General features: G+C 39.3%; 1 protein-coding gene across 2 annotated transcripts in view; it reads left to right on the plus strand.

Annotated features, from left to right (window-relative positions):
* Positions 1-4,352: 4,352 nt before the first annotated feature.
* The window catches only part of SYN3 (synapsin III), a gene marked incomplete at its 5' end in the record, with an annotated part of 209,914 nt that continues 191,491 nt past the window's right edge, over positions 4,353-22,775 (plus strand). For both annotated transcript variants that reach the window (XM_083365630.1, XM_083365629.1), the window contains one exon: positions 4,353-4,666. In XM_083365630.1, the coding sequence (XP_083221756.1) occupies positions 4,353-4,666 (314 nt within the window). The remainder of the gene's footprint in view (positions 4,667-22,775) is intronic.

Here is a 22,775-nt window from a genome sequence, read left to right on the forward strand (position 1 = left end):
ATCTTTGTAGTTTGATATGTATAAACTACATATGTGCATTAGCATTGCAGCATTAAGAAAGAACACGGAGAATTTTCAATAGATTTGATTAAATTACTTCATGTAATATGTAATCATTACTTTTTATTCAGCACTCACATAAAGATGTCATAGGAAGAAAACAAGGGGATTTTAGATAATGAATTAGAAGAGAAATGTGTTGGAACTCTTTTATACAAGTCAAGGTTTACCAACAGCCTCACTGAGGAATTTTGTCAAAAGAAAAATGAGTTGGCAAGTATTGTACTGTACATTGAAAGTGTTACCCAAGTGCTGCATAAATGGGGTGTGCATTTCAATAATATACTATAACATATTGTGTTGGAGTTTTATTATGTTTGATTTTTTTTAAAAAAAATCTCCTGTAAATAGAAAACTATCATAGCATAAAGGAAGCTGGAAAAGGACCTCCTTCCCAGGCGCAGTGGGTTGTCTTCCCATCCCTTGGAGAAAACATTACTTTTTAAATAAAGCTGTACAGTCTACTCTTCTCTGGATTCTACCATACTGTTCTGCTGCATAAGTAGGCCATATAACTCAAGACAAAACATAGTTCATTACAGACAAATTTTGTCACTGAAGTTTGTAAAGTGGGTGGATCGGAGCTAAGAATTCTAATATTAAACATTCTTATCCAGAATGTGCATGATTGGGGAGGAAAGGATAATGTTAACTGGTACATCCATTTTAATTCTGTAATTAAAGACATATCTGGGAAACCAGATGCAGTTAGTGGGGCACATAGTGGAAAACAAGATTTGAGATTTCAGTGTGGCATCAAAAGAACCACCTTAATTTCTATATACAATTTAAAACGTTACAGAAATTCCCCAAGGATTTGCTATGAAATATTGCCTGACGTAACCTCAGCAATGTTAATAATTCAGCTAAAGCTTTCAATAATGAAACTGTATTTGTACTGCCCTCAGGCTCCTTTTTATTTTATGCATTATCATTCCTTTATTGCTTCATAATAAAAGCCCCTTAGAGATTAGAAATTGTGGCCTTTCTTGTTTCTCATTTTGCCTTTCTACTGAGAATTTCAATTTAGAAAAAATGATTCACAGAGGACTTTAGTCTAAGGGGGGAGGCAGTAGGGGAAAAAAAACCCAGATACTTTGGCTTTTTAAAATATTTGTAGCAGAAATAACAGTAATAATTCTGCACTTATGATCAAACAATCTGAGAACAGGGAAGAAGAAAAGAGTATGGTAATTAAAAAAAGGTAAGTAAGCAGTGAATATAATAGAGGACAATATAAACACAGCTGTTTTGGGACATCTATTTGAAAAACATATAGTGATAGAATGATATTTATCCAATTTCCAAATAAATATATATATCTATTGTTGTTGATGATAGCTTGCATGTGCACAAGAAGCTGACCAAGATTTTTAAGTACCTCAAAATGTCTGGGATTCTGTCACATCACTGCTTGAGTTCAGGTTGCCTTGCAGTTGTAGACACTTTACAAAAGCTGCAGGAGAAATCCCTACGTAAAACAAATTTCAGATCCACCTTTATGAATAAGATCACTATGGAAGAATTGACACTATTTCCAATTTACTTTTCATCAAGAAACCATTTTTATTGACTCTTACATACCTGAGACACGTTGGATAGCTCCAAGGGAGCTATCACTTAAGAGCCTTGGTGGAGCAGTGGGCTAATGCCTCCTTAAGTAACACCAGCTGCCTGCAATTAGTGCAGGTTCGAGTCCCACCAGGCTCAAGGTTGACTCAGCCTTCCATCCTTCCGAGGTAGGTAAAATGAGGACCCAGATTGTTGGGGGCAATTAAGCTGACTTTGTAATAATGCCGCTTGGGGGTGTGTGTGAAAGCCCTAATAAGCAGGCATATACATAGAATGAACGCTACTGCTAAGCTTGTAAGCCGCCCTGAGTCTTCGGAGAAGGTCAGGATATAAATGTAATAATAAATAAAATAAAGGCAGCAGTATATTGATTGCATGCTAGGGAATGGTTATTTGATGGAAATAGATTTGTAATGTAACACATGGACAGTTTGCTCCTGGGAAAGCAATACTGTAGGAGTTTAGTCAGAGGGTGTAACTGAGAGAGTGACAGTTGAGACAAAGCCTTCCTCAGCATTGCTGGCTCAGACAGGTTAGATTAGCAATTGTTTATGGGAACTCAGACTCAGAACATCTGGAAGGAATTAGGCAGGGAAATATGAATAAAGAATAGAACTGCTGGTAGTGGATAGTTTATACATTTAACAACAATAAAAAATAGAATACAGACTCAGCCAACTGTAAGTTATTAACTAAGATGTTGCTTAATACAATAGGTGAACTAGATTTCCCAGTTTTTCAGAAACCAGCATAAATCAGAGAATGCTCCTTTCACTGGTTGCATAAAGAGAACTTTTTGTGTGTATGATACATGAAGATCTCACTCAGGAAAGGAAAGCCTTTTTTCATGTGTGACGTACTGGCTAGAAGGAGCCCTGGAGTATGGAGAATATGATGGCAGGTGTAATCACTTTTGGAATTAATTGCCTTCATTTGAAGCCACACCCAGCCTCTTAAATTAATTACAGATATTCCATATCTACATTGTCCTATTTCTTTTCCTGATGGTGTAACCAATGTTCACTTTTTCATGATTTTCAGAGGAGAACAGCCAAGCTAATTGCCATCATCCCAGATTGCATGTAATGCTTTGGCAGGGAAGATTGGTGGAAAAGCTAGAAGTATGTCAGTAGTGGCAGTCTTATAATGGAATCAGCTCCATAGAGAATTCTACCCAATATTGATTATTATTCATGTTTGTTACCATAACATTAAAATCTGGATGATTTGAAGTATTTAAGCTTCAACTTCAGTATTTGTCCTTCCAAACAACAGTCAGGGTTGATTTCCTTCAGGATTGACTGATTTAAGACTAGATCTCAGCAGATCCTGATTACATTGTATATCATCCAACACAATAGTTAGAAATGAGAAATAAAAATAATATGTTTGTTTTCAGAATTTTTTTAAAAATGCACATATGTTTTTCTACATTAGTTTGCATCCATATCTTCTATTTTCTCCTATATCTTTGGGGTAAGAATGCCTTCAGCATGTTCATAGGAACTTAATCTTAAAGATGGCAATTTGTATTTCAAAAATGCAAAGGCAAAAGGGACTGACAATGGGTCATTTTAGTCAGGCTTTAAAAAATGTAGATAGCTTCTGTAATTTTAAAGGATTTTTTTTTTGGCACTACTAGCTTTTATTGAACTGCCTCTGGCTTCCCTGATAAGCAGGCGTTACAAAAGGCCTTTGCAACTCACTAAGTTACCAAGATAGGATTCTTTTATCATCAGGAGAGAAGTTGCTCCTATTGTTAAAAGCATTGCCAGATTCAAAATTATATACCAAAATATAATAGCAGGAGGATGTTTCTCTTTCAAACAAAGGGTAAAAAAAATGTTCAATTTCATTAATAACTATTCCTTTCAATTCAAGGAAGATCAACTTGTTGTTTATTTCCTACATTCAACAGTGAACTATCAAAATGTTATAAAAATATACTTGGCAAAAAAGGTACAGTTTGGGAGCATAACTGTTCTTGCAAAATGTATGCCAGTGCACTAAAACATTAGTGACTTGCTTTTATACTAGCCTATATGTTGTGTCTAAGAATAGACTTATTATGCCCAGTATATGATTGTGGGCCAAACAAGTTATTAAATACATTTTGCATTTAATTAACCAAATTACTTAGCTATAATGAGTTACTTGTGCACTTTAATTTACCTGTACAATCTTGTAAAGTATCTATATATTTTATTAATTTGCCTGGATGTAATGCATTCTTTTCTTTTTTTAGCCTGTTTTGAGTGTTTTTATTGTTTCTATAGTATGATTAAATCCATCTTTGTACTGCAAGCATGTGATGGTCTGGTGATTTGCTCTTTTACTAGAACTGCATGAGAGAGCATTCCCCGCAACCTCCAAGGGTAACAGGTGAACTAAGGAACTGCATGCAAGACCACATGGCCCACATCAGTTTCTCTTCCTTAGAAAAACAGGAAAAGAGTTCCTAATGCTGACTCTTTAAACAACCTGACTCCTGGAGCAGTTGTCATGTTGGCCTTCTGACAGGACTAGCCTGCTAGTGATTGATTCAAACAGGTTTTCTCTTACATTTCACAGGTGAGAACTAAAAAAAGGAAGATTGAAGGTGGCAGAATATCTCTTCAGCACTGAAGGTGATAGAATATTAACCAACCTGTAAAAATTCAAACAGACTCTTTATACCCTGCTTCTGCATTCTTCGGCCTTATTCGGGGAAAGTTTTCAGAATGAATTTCCTTCGGAGGCGTCTCTCAGACAGTAGTTTTGTGGCTAACTTGCCAAATGGTTACATGATGGACCTTCAGCGTCCAGATAATTCCACCAGCAACCCTGTTTCCCCAGCAACAGAGAGGAGGCAGCAGCCAATTCAGCATCCAGCTGCTCTTTCTTCTGGTACCAGCATCTTCAACTCTATCTCCAGTGCCATGAAACAAACCACACAAGCAGCTGCAGGACTCATAGATCAGTCAGCGAGTCCTGTCCCTGTAGCCCACCAGAAACCCCAAATTCTCTTGATAATTGATGACCCCCACACAGATTGGTAAGTAGCCACATTTTGTTTGTTGCTTGTTTCAGCTGCAGTAATCCTGAAGGTCTGAACCCAAATTAATGCCTCTGGAATGCATAACGCAGATGAATTTATTTCTTTCGCACACCATATAATGTATTCTGAATGTGGATCACTGTAGCTTAGAAAATGTAAAGCAATGTCTAAAATATATAATGCAAACCAGAATTAGCAGGTAGCCATTAAAGTAACAGTACATTAAGAAAATATGAAATGTCATTTATCTCAAAAGAAATGCGATATTATTTACAAAGTGATGAATATCTTGGAAAGGTTGCTACTGGGATTCAAAGATACATGACAGATTGCAAGGTTATAACTATTAGTGTCTGTAGTGCTTGAAATGAAAATAATTCCATCACATTTTATAAACAGCAGACAAAGTTATCGCTTGACATTTTTCATTTGAAAATTGGCCACTTTAAAAATTTAGATGATTTTAATTCAGTCATATTTGAAGTGCCCCTGTGACATCTATGAGAATGTTAGTCACTGTTATTTGAATCCTTTGTATTCAGGGAGCCTACTTTGCGGATATTTAAAACTGAACCCAACAACTTGTTTATTTTATTCTTTCCTCCTGGCCATCTGTCAAATGCTAACAGTAACTTGACTCATTGTCTAAAAACTATCAGGAGCCAGAATGTCTGTCTATCAGTTTTAAGAAGTAAGGAGAGGTAGCCACCAATGTCTTACCAAATATTTTTGGTAAAAATTATGCTAATACTGGAGTTTTCTTAGGATAGCTTTGTCTGCTATCTTTTGTAAAGAAAGGCAAGTTTCTGCGTTTCTCCCCCACCCCCCAAAGCTGTTTATGAGTTTTATGCCCCTTGTAATTGCATTAAAAGGACACCAGGCGTCAGTACTTCCTCAAGTACTTCCTCATATAGGCGCAGCTATAATAAGTGCATATTGAGGGCTCTGCAATCTGGTATCCCACCTATTTATTGTCCAATGGATTTTCAGTCCAATAAGCAAAATGAGCAAATATGCCTTTCTGCTCATTCAAATGTATGACCAAGCTTTCCATGGATCATAGTATCAATTATACATAATATTCCTAAATATAAAAACTTATATTTGTATAGGTTACAATTAAAATATTTTAAAAAGCCTTTCCCATGTGACAAAAGTGAGAAACCAGTCGTCCTCAAGATGTGCCAAATCTGGCCACCCCTCCTCTCTTGGTCAATGGGGTGAGGTACTAGGAATGTGGTAGGTCAGGAACATTTGAAAGACCCCAGGTTTCTTTTCCTAGCTGTGGTAGACTTTTGGGTGGAACAGGTTCAGGGATTATTATTATTATTATTATTTTGCTATTTTTATATCTTTTAATAATCTAGCTAATCATATATAATACATCCATGTAATTTAGCTGAGAAAAATTCATGCTTATTTCTGCTTGAATAATTTATTTTGGAGTCTCTTTAATTTCCTAAGAGTACCTGTCAGGATAGGATTTTAAAAGCCCAGGGAAAGGACTACAGATGTGAACGTAAAGCATCAGGAAACAGAATGGCAGTACTCCATGTTACTGTACGTCAGCCAAATCTAGGCACATGACCTCACTCAAGAGGAAAAGTTTTTTGCCAGCTCTAAATTAAATTATGTTCTTGCTAGACTGAATTCTGACCACATGTTAACCTTTTCCAGCAGAAACAGATTCTGATTTTATAATTTTTGAGGTGCTCTCTGAGCTTGATTGTTTTATTGCAGATGTTTCATTAGCCAAAGTAGGTGGCATCATCAGTGCACCAAGTGAACCAAGGTCATCCCACTCTGCCAGGGATGTTAGTTTCTCACGTCCTTACCAGAAGCAATCAAAAGCTTGCTATCTACAATTCCAAACTGTGGCCAATTGACTTCTCGTAGGTGTGTTCGTGTAATATCATGAGTTTCATATGTCTTTGACAGATGAACTGAATGGAATTTAAAAACATGCTTAAATATGACAGATCATACTTTTATTTTGGATTTATTAATGTGCCCATAACATGACATACTAATAATACTTTTCATTCATTTCATTCAGTGATCATGCCAACATGTAGAGCAGAGCTCCCCAAACTTTCCGGGTTGGCGGCAAGGAGGGAAAGGGAGAAGCTGGGAAATGTGTGTGTGCTTGTGCATGCACAAACAAGCATGCACATGGCACTGCTAGCACCCAAGCACATGCGCAAGTGGGCTGTACACACCCGTGTGATGCAGGCAGTGGATTAGCATCCCCGCACATGTGCAAACTTGGCCACTAGTGCCTGCACAGTAGTGCTAGCAAAATTGGAGGGTGCACGCACATGTGCGTGCACTCATGAGCCATTTCAGCAGCCTGGTGGTCAACAGGCCACAGCCTGGTACGGGCCACAGGCCACAGGTTGGAGACCCCTGATATAGAGAATATTTGTCTGTGGATTAGAAGTGACTTTCCCTTTACAAACTTGGGTAGCATCTATATGTTATAAAGTACTTTTATGTCTAATTCTGATGGTCCACCCATAGTAGCTTTTTAGAGACAGTCTATTTAACTGAGTACAATCAACTTACTCACTGGAGAAAGCAATTATGTTGGGAAGAGTTAGCAGTAAAAGGAAATCAGACTGCCAAAGAACGTATTGGCTGGATATCATCAAAGCTGACATCAGCCAGAGCAGAGAAAATCTCAAAAAAGCAACACAAGATCAGAAGATGTGGAGAGATCTGGCCCACAGAATCACCATCTAAATGGATAACATCAGTCATCAATCTACTTACAAATGTACAGTACAAAAGTAGCTTCCCCTATATTCAGTGGGTGTTATTGTTTAATATAAATCCAAATTTTCAGCTATTTAATTAACTTTAGCACATGCAGTGCAAGCAGTTTTAATTGCATTAATGATAGCTAAATTTGAACTTTTAACCATTGCTGGAATTAAATCAGAGATTTTATTCATATATGGATGGCCAATTTGTGGCACAGATACCACAAGAGCTTATTATATAGAGATTTTGAACATCAGTAATAACATGATGTGTAAACTCTCTAGAGTCTAACTTTTTATAAAAGGTCAGAAGAGACTAAAAGAATTTCCCAGACAGAATATATCCTTACAGAATTAAGTTATTTTTAATTGTATTCTATCAATGTTTGGAAAATTTAAGGCAAGGGAATTTGAGGACAATAAAGAACAAAGATAATGAGGGGTTTGGAGGTGACATCTAATAAAGAACGGAACTGAGTATGCTTAATTTAAAGAAAAAAAGGCTAAGGGGAAGCAAAATAATACACAATGCTTGTATTGTTTTCATAGAAAAAAGGGATATAAATTTATTTGCATAATCCTGAGGTGGGACAAGAACTAATGGGTGGAAGTTTTACAGAGAGAGATCCAAACTCAAAATAAAGAGGAATATTAGTGGAACAGTCTACCTCCTGGATTCATGTGTGCTCTATCACTGAAGGGGCTTCAGAAATTGTACAGCCATTTGTATAGGATGATTTGTGGATATCTGCTGTGCAACCAGAAGTGTTCCAAGGTCCCTTTCAATTGTATGATTACATGATTCTGGTTGTTTATATTAGCAAGTGCTATTATTTGAACTCAGCTAAAACTGAATTATTCAGTTCATTGCAATGTTTAGAGGACTCCTGATTGGAAATACTTCACTCAGTAAGTAGAGTCTAAAGTTTAATAATTGCTTCTCTTACATGTCTACATATGGATTATTCTGAATAGGGAAACAAAAATGCACCCTTTTTTCTACCACAAAAACAGAGAAAGATTGTGTAACTCTAGGGAAAAAATAATATTTAGAATTCCCTTTCAACTAGCATGTGGAAAGAAAATAATTGTAGTCTTTGAGTGTTTTCCATACAAAAAAAAAGATGACTTGGAATTGTTGCAAATGGTTTGCACACATACACACAACACACAAACATATCATATAGCAGCTCTTTCTGGGTGTAGCTCCAAAGTCATGAACTTCTGCACGTCTTTTGCATTTTTTCCTTTATAAACATTATCAGTGTGAAAATATTAATCGTGTGCTTAAATATATGCTGACCAGTGTCATTTTGATGTAAGAACAGATTTAACCTAAAACTAGCTGAACTATCATTTGCAAAATGCATTCAGTAGTTGTTTCCACCCTATAAAATATTAAAAACAAAATCACTGCAATCCTGAACAAAGCAAATCAGAATTACAGCACATAACAGCTGCCTAGAGATTCTGAGCCTGATATAAAATTCAAACTAAAATCAATTAATGTCTTTGACTCCAGGTAATTTTGTCAAAGTGTCAAGACCAATAGCACTTCTCACATAACTGTGTAGAGTTTCATAAGTCTGCTGCCACTTATATCTATACTTTATGTAGTATATATTTAAAGCAACTTAGGATCCAGTTTTCTTGGCAGAAAAATAGTCAAGAACTATAAGGATTAACATTGATACAAAAATAGACATAAGGGGTCTGGAAAATATTTCCTCCTAGGTTATAAATATAGTCATGCAAGTCAAATTTGGTAGCCTAATTACTTTAGCAGAGTTTCTTTAAATGTACTACATTTAACCTTCTAGGGCCTTGTTTGGAATATGCTACTGAAAAGTAACATACTTTGCAATGTTTGATTAAAATAAATACATTTGTTATGCAGGAAGCATTAAGAAAGTAGTTCATTATATATTATTAAACAAAGAAACAATCTTAAGAGAAAGTAGAATTCTGAAACATTACTTGTAATATTTTAGTTCTTGAAGAACTGTTTTATGTTGATATTACAAATCAGCTAATATATTATTATAACACATTATATTCTTCTCAATATTTTGTTTAATACTGCACAGTATTAAAGTTAATAACCCTGTTATATTGGGATAAGGATTACGCGAGACAGCAGGTTCAGCTTCTCGGTTTATTGAGATACACCAAGGCCAAACAGTGGGGTCACAGCTCCCTTATATAGTCCGCCGAATGTTGGTTCTGCCAATCCCTGGACCCGCTGCGTTCCCGCTCGATGGCTGGGCCAATCGTCTGCGTTAGTTTCTGACAGCTCGGGTCCGCGTGTGGAGCTGTCAACCTTGCGCTTGCGTGTTGGCTGCCGGCAATTTGACAGCTGTCAAATTGCCGCGTGCTGAACTGTCAAGGGAGATTTACCTCACGAACCTTTTCCAACTTGCTGTAACATAACTAATTAATATGTCATTAACATGTGAACACTTATAACAATAAACTGATGAATACATATCACCCCTTACCCCTCCCCTGAACTGGTGCCGTTCCTCTCCCTCTGTTGTCGAGTCTTGCCCCCCCATTTGAAGTCTCGTAAATAAGCTGGCGGTTGCCTTCTTCTGTTGGAGCGTCTTGGGGTTCCGACGTTCTCTTGTTCCCCTTCCCCTGGTGCTGGTTGGTAGAATGTGGGGATTTGTCGGGTTTCAGTTTGCATTTGTGGTGATGTGCGGGGCGGGGTGGGCGGTGGAATGTTTTGGGGTTGTCGCTTCCGTAATTGGTCTAAATGTCTGCGGATGTGTTCGTTGAATTGGGTTTGTATGATGTAAGAAAGTGGCCCTGTTTGGTCGATTATGGTGCCTTGCAGCCATTTTGGACCTGATGCATAGTTACGGGCCCATACGGTTTGTCCAATGGAAAAAGTTCTTGATGGAAGGGGATGTTCGTTTTCAATGTTGCCTCTGTCTGGGTGCATTCTATCTAAGCGGGTGATCAGTCTTCGTCCCCATCGTAGTTCTGCTGGTGATTTTCCGGTGGTGGTGCAAGGTGTGGAGTGCTGGGCGAGAAGGTATTGGGAGAGTCTGCGATGCCAGTTGCCTTGAACAATTTTTTTGAGGGCGTCCTTGGTGGTTCTCACCATGACTTCAGCCATCCCGTTGGAGGAGGGGTGGAAGGGAGCTGATGTTACGTGTTTAATAGAGTTGCCCCTCGTGAATATCTGGAATTCGCGGGATGTAAATTGGGGTCCATTGTCAGTGACAAGGGTGTCAGGGAGGCCATGTGTAGCAAAAAAACCCCGTAAAGCCTGAATTGTGTTAATAGAGGTGGCGCTATGGATTGGGGCAATTTCAAGCCATTTTGAGAAGCTATCTACAGCTATAAGGAATGTTTGCCCCTGGAACGGTCCGGCAAAGTCCAGATGGACCCTGGACCATGGGTTCTTTGTTGCCTCCCATCTGTGTGGTGTGTTTTGCGGTGGGGCTGATCTAGTTAGCTGGCAAGGGTAACAGCCTGCGACATAATTTTCTATGTTGGTATCTATGTCCGGCCACCAAACATAGCTTCTAGCTAGGGCTTTCATTTTTACGATCCCTGGGTGTCCCTCATGCAGTGTTATTAATGTCCTTTCTCTGTGCTTTTGGGGAACTACCACCCTGTTTCCCCATAGAAGGCACCCTAAGTGTGCTGAAAGTTCGTGTCGTCTAACATAGTATGGTTTAAATTCCTCCCCTGGGCATGAGGTCAGCCATCCTGCGGAGACCCATTGGTATATTCTGCTGCATATTCTGTCGGTGGCTGTGGCTGTGGAAATGTCCTTAGCTGTCAGGGGTGTGTGTGGCAGTTCTGAGATCGCCAGGATCCGCCCTGCCGGAGCTGGGTCTGGGTCAGATTCAGGCAGGGGAAGTCTGCTGAGCCCGTCAGCGTGCCCTAGTTCTCTCCCTGGTTTATGGACTAATTGGAATGAATAAGCTGACAAGAAGGTTGACCAACGTAATGTTCTGGGTGAAAGTATTTGCGGGGTTAGTTTGTTCCACGTGAATATGCCCAGAAGGGGTTTGTGATCGGTGAATATGGTAAATGTTCTACCGTATAGGTAGTCGTGGAACTTTTTGACCCCCGCAACGATGGCTAGCGCTTCTCTATCAATTTGGGCGTAATTTCTTTCTGCTTTTGTTAGGGTTCTCGAATAGAATGCTATGGGTTTTTGTTCTCCTGAGTCCGAAAGGTGACTTAATACTGACCCAATACCGTATGGAGATGCATCGCAGGCAATGCAGAGGGGAAGGTCCTCCCTGAATAGTGTCACTGTAGAATTATGGCACAGGGCGGTTTTGAGTTTGTTGAAACTGGCATCGTGTTCCGATGTCCAGAGCCAGGGCCGTCCCTTATCTAAGAGGCGGTGCAATGGTTCAGCTAGGGTAGCTTTATGTGGTAGAAATACATGATAAAAGTTCAAGAGTCCTAAGAACGCTTGTAACTCTTGTTTGTTTTATGGTGTTGGGGCTGCCTTGATAGCTTTGATTTTGGCATCCGTGGGGTGTACTCCTTGGGCGTCTATTTTATAACCTAAAAATTCTGTTGAGGGGACTCCTATCTGGCATTTTTGTTTGTGAAGTTTGAGACCTGCTGTTCTGAACCTTGTCAGAACAGCTGACAGGCGCTCTGCTAAATTTTCTTCGTTTTCGCCTGCGATTAGGACATCGTCAAAATAGGGGCATACCCCAGGAATCCCTTTTAAAGTTTTTTCCATTATTTCTTGGAAGATTCCTGGGGCTGCCGAAATGCCAAATTGTAAGCGTTTGACTTTAAAAGCCCCGCGGTGAGTTACAATCGTTTGCGCATCTGCGGTTTCAGGAGTTACTGGAAGCTGCAAATACGCTTGCGCCAAATCAAGTTTGGCAAAGATGGCGCCGGACCTGATCGAAGAGAGGACGTCTTTCACCGCGGGGACTGGGTAAGCATGTGCGTTCAGTGCCCTGTTTAGAGTAGCTTTATAATCTGCACATAAACGAATTTGGCCGTTAGGTTTTATAGGTGTAACTATAGGGGTTTCCCAGGTCCCTCCGTCGGTGGGTTCTAGGACTCCTATTTTGACGAGGCGGTCCAGCTCGTCCTCAATTTTTTTGTTTGAGGGCGAACGGGACCCTACGGGCTCGTATTCTAATGGGAGGTACGTCAGGCTTTAACTTAAGGCTGATGGGGGGCCCTGTGTAAGTTCCTAGGGAACCGTCAAAGACATCTGCGAATTGTCTGCAGACGTCTTCGAGGTTTGCGGCCTGTACCCTGTTGATGCCCGTTAATTGTATGCCTAGTGCCCTGAACCAGTCTAGGCCGATTAGGTTTGACCTGTTCTCTTGTGTCACTAGGACCTTGAGGGGGCCTCGGAATTTTTTAAATTCCACTAGAAGTTCTGCTTGGCCCTGCAGGGGTATTGGGGACTTCTGGTAATCTGCTAGGTTCACCTGGGGAGGTTTTAAGGGAATTTGCCTCCTGTTTTTCCGGCAAATTTCCTTGAAGGTCTGCCCTGAAATAAGGGTGACGGCTGAGCCGGAGTCAACCTCTAGTTCACAAGGTACCCCTTGTAGTTTGGCTTTAATTTTTACTTTAGGGGTTAACTTGTGGCTGCCCCCCCCCTCCTTCCGTTTTGTTAATAGCCTGTACTAGGTGGCTGGGGTGTCTGATTTTTTCCCAGTTTCGGGGTGTCATACCTGGGGATGTTGTTTCAACTTCGTGTAGCTCCCCTCGGTTGCGGCTTCTGCATGCAGTTTTGATGTGCCCCAATTTCCCGCAGTTGTGGCACCGGGCGTTTCTAAATCTGCAGGAGGACCTGATGTGGTTCCCTCCGCAGCTGGCGCAAGTGACTCGGGGCTCTCGGTTGATGTTCTTGGGTCTTGCCCCTTCCTTGTTGTCGGTTTTTCAGTTTTGGAGCTTTTCGAATCGACGGTGGATGGCGTCCACGTCGGTGAGATCTTCTATTTCGCCTTGGTCTCTGGGGACTGTTTCCCCTTGAGTCACGGCCCTGGTTTGGTTTTGTTGAGCCTTGGCGAAGTCTTCGGAGTGGGTGTCTTCGTACGCCTGGATCTCTCTAGTGACTTCAGCTAGGTTCAGGGCCGGTTTTGCCATTATTTTCCTTTGGAGGTGCTCGTCTCGGAGGCCGATGACCAGTTGGTCCCTTATCCGGTCCTCCAGGTCCGGAAAGTGACACCATCTGGCGGCCTGTCTCACTCCCGATACGAAGTCTGCTGCCGTTTCCCCGGGTCTTTGGTGACGCCTCGCGAACTGGACCCTCCAGTAGATTTCAGAATGGGTCGGCATGTAGTGCTTGCTGAGCTTTTCTGTTAGCTCCGCGTAGGTCACCTGCGCAACCGGCTCCGGGCTGCATAGACCGACGGCCACGTCGTATACCGCGGTTCCTCTGAGGTACAAGAGTGCAGCCGCCTTAGCCCGGTCGTCGGTTATCTTGCTGACCAGCAGGTAGCCTTCAATTTGGCCAAGGTGCAATTCCCAGCGCTCGGGAAATCGAGTATCAAACTCGCGTATCTGGCCGAAAGCTGCCATGCTGTCTCGGCTCTCCTTCGGCTTGCTTGCGGTGGAAGTTACAACTTCCCGTGACTTCGCTCAGAGCCTCCAGAAGGAACCCTTCCTAAGCTCAGTGACTTCAGCTTAGCAAGCGAATCCCATCCTCGTCGCCAGTGTTATATTGGGATAAGGATTACGCGAGACAGCAGGTTCAGCTTCTCGGTTTATTGAGATACACCAAGGCCAAACAGTGGGGTCACAGCTCCCTTATATAGTCCGCCGAATGTTGGTTCTGCCAATCCCTGGACCCGCTGCGTTCCCGCTCGATGGCTGGGCCAATCGTCTGTGTTAGTTTCTGACAGCTCGGGTCCGCGTGTGGAGCTGTCAACCTTGCGCTTGCGTGTTGGCTGCCGGCAATTTGACAGCTGTCAAATTGCCGCGTGCTGAACTGTCAAGGGAGATTTACCTCACGAACCTTTTCCAACTTGCTGTAACATAACTAATTAATATGTCATTAACATGTGAACACTTATAACAATAAACTGATGAATACATATCAACCCATTTTGGCCATAAGGGAAAAACTACGCTAGAAGCTCTTTCCAGACAGCATTGCATTAGGTTGAACTTTGTAAAGTTTACAAAATGATGTAGAATGTTTTCAAACATTCAAAAACTCTCAATAAAGTAGCTGTATTAGGTTTAGTGTTTATTCTCCTATTCTTGGGTTTTATCAGTTTAACTGTACTTATTTTGGTTATTTTTACATTGTCATGGAGTTTTTTTATTGTTGTCTTGTATGCCACCCAGAGTCACACACTTATGAGATGGGAGCCTATATAAATCTACTAAATAAATAAAATAAAACAAGATATTTACGAAAGGTGATGGCAAGATACAGATAGATATAGATAGAGAGCACTTGCACATGGCCACTGTTATCACTCTTCAAAGATGCCCCAAAACCTTATAATTGAATGTCTTATAGTGGATCCATGATTATATTCACCACGCTCATAATGGAAACACTTGAGTTAATGTACACTAATTCGGGAACACACAAAATGCCCTCTGTCCACAAATCCCCTTCCCAAATATGACAAGGAATGAAAAGAGTGATGGTTGTGGCTGCAAACAGTTCTGCATCCCCAGTACAAGAAACCATGGCAAGAATGGGAAAAGCAATGAAGTCAAAAAAGAAGAAAGGTTGGAGAAACTCTTTTCCAGCAGGTGGTTTGCTTCAAAATGTGGGGCAGTTGACTTCCTTGATCCCGATTATCTGCTTTTTCTGCTGGCTATCGTACATGGATGGTATACTAACAGCCAGACCAATTAGGCACTCAAAGCAATTTATTCAGAAGCTCCAGGAAGCTGCCTGACTGTGCCAAGTCTTGGCACAAGATACGAGCGACTATATGCAATAAGTTACACCATTTCATTTTATTCTTCAATGAGTTGGCAGTTCTATGCAGTAGCACTAAGTATAAAAGTGGAGGAATGTAATTTATAGTTGTCAAAGGCCTTCATTCCAGCCTCTCTGCTGAATAGCATATGTTTTATTACTGAAAAATCCTAAATGGTACACCAAATGTATGACATATTTTTGAGAGACTAAAGGTAAAGGTTAGTCGTGCTAGTCGTTTCCGATTCTAGGGGCCGGTGCTCATCTCCGTTTCAAAGCCAAAGAGCCAGCGCTTGTCCGAGGACGTCTCCATGGTCATGTGGCCGGCATGACTAAATGCCAAAGGCGCACGGAACGCTGTTACCTTCCCACTGTAGTGGTCCCTATTTTTCTACTTGCATTTTTATGTGCTTTCGAACTGCTAGGTTGGCAGAAGCTGGGACGAGTAACAAGGCGCTCACTCTGTTACGCGGCACTCGGGATTCGACCTGCCAAACTGCCGACCTTCTGATCGACAAGCTCAGCATCCTAACCCACTGAGCCACCGCGTCCCTTTTTGAGAGACTAGTGATATGTATTTATTTTATTTATTTAAAACATGTAGCCACCCATCTGATATAACATTCTGGGCACTTCCTAATATAATATAGGAACAAATACTTAACATAAACTTATAATATGAACAGTAGTGGCCTTTAGTAGTGTACAGTTGCATTCAGAACAAGTTGTGAAGATATTAAAATAATAGCATGTATATGCACAAAACAAACCTGAAGGGGGGCATCATTTGCATCAAAACATTGATACACATGTCATCATTTACTCCCTCCTTTCTACCCCACTCCTCCGACCCCAAGACTGTGGATTAGTTCATTCATATAAATAGTCTTCCAAGATAACATGTTATGCAAGCCAAAAGTGCAGCCAAAGTGTTAAAAAATAAGCTATCATGGTTTAGAGATCTGACAATGATATAAAGAAGGTATAGAAAATATAAACATAACTTAAAATTAGGTTTACATGAATGCAATGGGAGAAACCCAAACGCACAGTGACATATAAAGTAGAGCTAGTGGCATCTGGAACTGGAATTCAAGGTGAGTTGAGCCAGAGCAAAAAGTGACTGAGTTTGTGTGGTCATATAGCCTTCTTTCTTCCTTCTCAGCCATAAAGGTAATGATTGAAAAGGAGGTGGTTGGGAAGATAAGAGTGGACTTTGGCATTAAGAAAGGTAAAGGTAAAGGTTCCCCCGCACATGTGTGCTAGTCGTTTCCAACTCTAGGGGCCAGTGCTCATCTCCGTTTCAAAGCCGAAGAGCCATTGCTTGTCCGAGGACGTCTCCGTGGTCATGTGGCCGGCATGACTAGACACCAAAGGCGCATGGAATGCTGTTACCTTCCCACCGTAGTGGTCCCTATTAAGAAAGGTAGATAATGCTAATTCCACTCTGAAGCTGTCAGGTTGTGGTTTCCATAGCCTGCTCCTGTCTGCTTAAATGAGCTCCTTAAGTGAAGTGTGTGCAGTTGCAGATGGCATAGCTTTAGGAAATGAGTTGTTTTGGCTGTTAGAATGCACATCATTTTATACACTGATTATAGCTGAAGTGGATTTATAAGTTGAACCACCTGCTAAGGTAGTTCAGGCATGTCACCCATGATAATAAAGCAGGTATAGTTTGTAGGACATGTGGTTTGAGCCCTATAACTGTCTGTAGTTAATCAAGGAATAAGAATTTCCCTTCTCCACAGGAAGTATTTCATAACTGGTATCCCTCTAGCTATTGTACCATCCTATTCACATTATTATGTAAAGATTCAGATTACCGTTCTTGGTCCTTGTTTAACTCTTAATTTATGAATTAAGGATAAGAACAAAGAGAACTAGTTCCTACAGAAGAATTTTATCTACAGCTTGAGGAATATACTGAAAGAAAATGATGGGTTAGATTCAGTGCTTTTTTTGTAAAAGAAAAAGGGGCCGGAACTCACACATGTCATACAACCCGCCTTGCCTACCCTACAAGGTTCCATCCAAAAAAGGTGCCAGAACTCCGTTCTGAGCGTTCTATGAGGAAAAAAAGCCCTGGTTAGATTACAAATAACAGAGGGCTGCTATTAAAATGAATAAATAAGAACTATCAAATAATTGGAAATCTAGCATTTTAATAAAACCTAATGACTTACAGAAATGGCAAAAGTAAAAACAAGGTGTTAGTTTGTGAGAATGCACTTTCTGTCTTTTCTTTTGACATAAAAATGGTGGAGAGAATCAAAAAATCCATACAGATCAACTTTATAACTGCTGCCTAGATGGCTCCTATGAGGTTATTTTAGACTAGAACTAACAAAGTTTTACATCGCAAAATGTTCTTTAATATGTAAACAATTCAGGAAATTAAATTAATTTAAATTCAATTCAGTTCAAGAAGTTTAAACAAACAAGTAGAACAATCCAGTTGTCCTTCTTTGTCAATGGAGGGATATGTAGATTTGCTTACAAGTTTATAATCAACCAGACCACTGATCTTAGGTTCCTTAAGATGCTAAACATTTTCTGTAGTCAATCAGTTCCAAGCAGTAAGGCAATAAATGAAACCACATGGCTATGTTGAAGCACTCTATACCAGTCCACGAATCTGCAAAAAAAAAAATGCCAGCATAAAAGTTGTATCCTGATCTGCCTTAGCATAGAAGCTGGTAAGTGAAAAATAACAGAATCTCTTACTATAATGTGGAGTAAAGTGGATTGAGTAAATATTGGCAAATGTTTAGAGCAATATATTTATCAAATAACTCAACTAACAAGTCAGAATTTGGAGATGGTCCCTGCCAGGCTATTTCTAAACATAAGTCTAATCCTGTCCTAAATGAGTGCTAAACCCATATCTAAAAATGGTCTGGATAACTTGTTGCAGACACAAAGGAACGGCATGGGATACAGCTGAAGGAACAAATGAGTGTTTGTTTTGAGCAAACTCTGTTCTTAAATTGTGTTACAAGAATACAGTAATGCTTATTCTCATAGCTGCCAGCTTTTAGGAGGGACTGGGCATGGTCATGGAGCTAGAAAACTAAAAAGTATGGCCATGTAAAATCCCTTATTAGTTGAAGCAGCAGAAAATCTGTAATATACACATAGTGGTCACAGAAAAAGCAGCACACACTGGCAGAGCCTGGATCTCCTTCCTAGTTTAACTGTTTGTACAGCACAGGACTAGTCTCCTTTCTAGAGAATATTATCCCTGATTCTTAAATGCAGGACTAATATTCTTTCAAGAGCACTCTAAATTTGTGCTTATGAGAAGTGTTGGAAGAACAGCAGTCAGACGAAGACTACACTGGGGATAAAAGGAGTTAATTCTATACCATGTACTTTTATGAAGCAGCAGGAAACACAGTCAACAGTATAATGGAATCTTTCCTGTCTCAGGTCTCACAAAGAGCTCTCTGCTATCCTGTACAATCAAGAATCTAAATGCTCTAATTTGTAACTATGTCACCTATAAAATGATGCATAGAACTACACTTTATGCAACTATCTCTTACCAATAAGCATCCTACATTTGACAATTCCTCTGCCAACAGGTAATGGGGTCCAGATAACAGTTTTTTTTGGGGGGGGAAATAGGGGTTTTTTGGCTCCTTTGCCAGGATGGCTGCTGAACTGTAAGGGAATTTTTAATTTCTTGCTCACAATTTGCTGATTTTACTGCCAAAGCTGATTCTTTAGCAGTCCTGCTTCCTGGACTTGAATAGGAGCACCAAGATGGCTTTTGGATGGCTATAGATTCCCCTTGCCAGGGGACTCTTGATGATTCCTGTTCCCTTTGGGAGCAGTCAGAAAGGATGGGACATGGGCTTCCGGTTTGCGTGTGCGGTGCTTCTGGACGTGCAGGAACAGTCCACTTCCTGCCGTCCATTTTTTCTTTTTTGGAGGACCCTGAAAAGGGTTGAAAATTGCCCTGGAGGGGCGATTACTGAGAGGAGGCCTTCCCTGTGGTCGCAGAAGGACGGCAGCCCTCAGCTTGAATCCGGGACAACTCCTTTGGCCCGAAGAAGAAGAGATCAGCCATAAAAATGGCCGATCATTAAGCTGCTCCCTGCCGAAAGCTAAAAGCACTACCTAGCACTAAGAAGCAATCTGGAGGACCTGGGTGAGATTTTGCCTTTCTTACTCCCTTAACAATTTTCCTGTGTGACTTTCCTGAAAATTTCCTTCCCCACTTTTTGAAAAAATGGCAAATATTTACTCTGGGAACAAATCTTAAAGCCTTAAAGAAAATCAAGTAATTCAGCAAAGAATTTAAGTAATTTTATCTGTATTTACTACAAAGCTCCTATTTTTTGGTGGGGATCTACTACCCTATTTCCTCTGTAAGCTGTGAATTAAAGAAAATAAATTGGACCCATGCTACAAAAGTTTTATATTAATTTGGGGGGGAAAAAGAAATTTTTTACATTGCATTTTATATGCTATTGATGACATCTTGTGGCAAAATTTGGTACAGCAAGTAAATTTTTCTCCTGTTGTGAGAGCTGACTGAATAACAGAGCTGTCCTTGACATTACTTTTAAAGATAAGTGTGGGAACACCTGGCACTGAAAACAACTCTTGGAGGTGGATAATCTTTGACTATTATTAAAATAGCCTCCATGGAAGATTTAGCTGCAAACAACAAGCCGCCCTGAGTCTTCGGAGAAGGGCGGGATATAAATGGAATTAAAATAAAATAAATAAATAAACAACAAAATGGATGTAGATATCCCACCACTTGATTATAAACTGATATTGGACACGATTTTGGCAATGGCAGAGCAAATTAAAGCCAAGCTGCAAGAAAAATCTGACAACTTAAAGCCACCAAATCAAATTCTGACCTTAAATGAGGAAATAATAATCCAAGAGCAAATAAAAGAAGTGGAAACTAACACTAAAATAGGAGATTTCAAAGAACAACAAATGCGACCTACAGAGAATCTTAAAGTCCAAACTTCAATGTCAGCTACAAAACTTACAACTCAAAAAGCAATAGCACTTGAAGAAAGCAATATTAAGAGTGAAGACACTAAAGGCCTTCAAATATACTTTATTGAGAATTCAACTAATCAAATGACAACCATCACACCAGCTACTGCTTTCTACCTAATCCAGATGGAATTGGAAGAAGAAAAAGACGTGCCTGATTTAATGACAACTAGATTATATCAATTATCAAAAACTGAATTATTAAAACAAAACTTCAATGGTTACAAAGGGGATACTTTCTTTGCACAACTGACATTTGGATACTTTCCCTGGATTCAAATAAGGAGTATAGAAAGAAAGGGAGATACATTTGAGAATTTAAAGATGCTAAAAGGGAAGCCTGACTGGCACAAAAAGAAGGCAAGAGTTAGATTTAAAAAACTGAACTTGTTTCTTTTTTGGAATTCCTAAAGATAGAGTATAAAAATACCTTTTAATGGATTAAGGGGAATCTCTAAAAAATATAACTGATTTTACATTTAGGTTTTAGATCTGTAAGGGAAAACAAAAGTAAGCTTTTAGAATATAATTCTGAACTATATTATAGAATGTGGAATCATATATCGAAAGATAGTATTTTAACAATTGATGTATGGTTAAGACGACTTATAGAATATATTAGTTGTTACTTTTGAACTATATTATAGAATCTAGAATTTTATATACAAAAGATAGTATTTTAATAATTGTTGAATGGTTAAGACAAAAATATCTTTCTAATAATTGGTGATTTATTAAGATGAAAACTCGATTTTAATGGTAAAACATAAGGATGTTTTTTAATGAACAATTTAAGTTTTGTAGACAAGAGAATTATTCTTTATTGAAATAAGGAATTGTGGTTTACCCAAAAATTAAGCTTTCTTTCATATATTATAGGCTATTCTAGAATATTCTATTGCAATTAGATAAAATTTAAAAACAGGATATTGATACGTATTAGTGAAAATATATTGAAAACCTTGTTAATTGACTAGGTTACAACTAGAAATGTATTAACTTGACTATTTTGACTATGTGATAATTAAGGGAATCAGAGAGGGAATCTCTGTTGATGCAACCTGAACTATTTACAACTTGTTATTTGTTATTTTGACTACCCAACCACCGGGACATAAATTTTCCTCTCAACAGTTCTCTTTCTTAAACATGCCTAGGTTTTAACTTCACTTTTTAAATCCTCTGCTTTATTTTGCTTTTTATCTTTAAAAGTTGACCAGTTGTCTGAATGCTGATTTATTTTAACCCTGTGTTGGATTTTATCTGGGTTTTTTTCTTTTTCCTTTTGATTTAATTTGTTGTTTTGAATAACTTTCAGTTTTCCATAAGGAAAAACAGTGTGTCCTGAGATAGTGAAAGTGCTTTTACTTGATTTACATTTTTGTTGGGCATTCACTACCGGAATTTTGTACTCTGTCAATTTGCAAAAACTTTGGAGTTTATATTTCTTAATAGTTCTTTTAATTTTGGATCAAAATATTTTCCCTGCTCCTCTGTCTTTTTTCTTATTCTGCTTTGAGGAACTCTCTTATCTACTGCACAGAACAACAACACATCAGATTACAGACTAGAGAAGGAGCCTGACATCTGAAAAAAGACTGTTTGGCAATATGCAATTCTTAACTGAAAGCTTTTTAAAAACATTTGATAAACTCATAAAGGCTGTTTAAAATATACAGAGGAAAGTGACTTTAAATATATTAAACCCACAAAAGAAATGTGATTTCAAAGTAGTAGATTCTCTGAGAACAAATATGGACTTAACTTAGAAATAACAGAGTCAACTCCCTGAAGTTCAAGCCTGCACTCTTATATAACAGGAAAAAACTGTCTTGGTGGATAAGTTATGGGTCTCAAAGTCAATCACATCATGTGATGTATTGTGACATATCATGACTTTTTTGCCTTTGTGGAGCTGGGGAGAGTGTGACCTGTACATGACACATCCAGCCCACTGGCTGCCAGTTTGACACACCTGGGATAAGTGATAAATTGGGTTTATTTATCCATAAAGGAGATTGAAAAACATTGGGGAATGGTTTTATCATATTTAACTGGAGAACAACTTCATCTGGTCTCTTTTGGGAAGATAGATTGGCTTTGGAGATTTTTGGCATTTTTTGTATTTAAACAGACAATTGATAAGAGGTGGTATTAAAAACAAACATGGATATTTGATCCAGGACCAATCAGTGCTAATTCTTGGGATGATTTTGGTTAGTTAAGAAGTATGGTAAATTTTCTACAAGTTGATTACAAAAACAGTTTGTTAACAGAAAGTTTTAGAATTTTAATCTTGTCTTTTATTATTATTATTGTTCCTGCTAATTATTTTGTTATTAATATAGTATATAGATGACAGGCAACTAGCAGATGGAATTAGTAGTAGTTTCTTTGGGCCTGTTTTGCAAGGGTTGGGGAACTAATA

Source organism: Vipera ursinii (assembly GCF_947247035.1).
Source record: "Vipera ursinii genome assembly, chromosome: 6".
Classification (NCBI taxonomy): Eukaryota; Metazoa; Chordata; class Lepidosauria; order Squamata; family Viperidae; genus Vipera; species Vipera ursinii.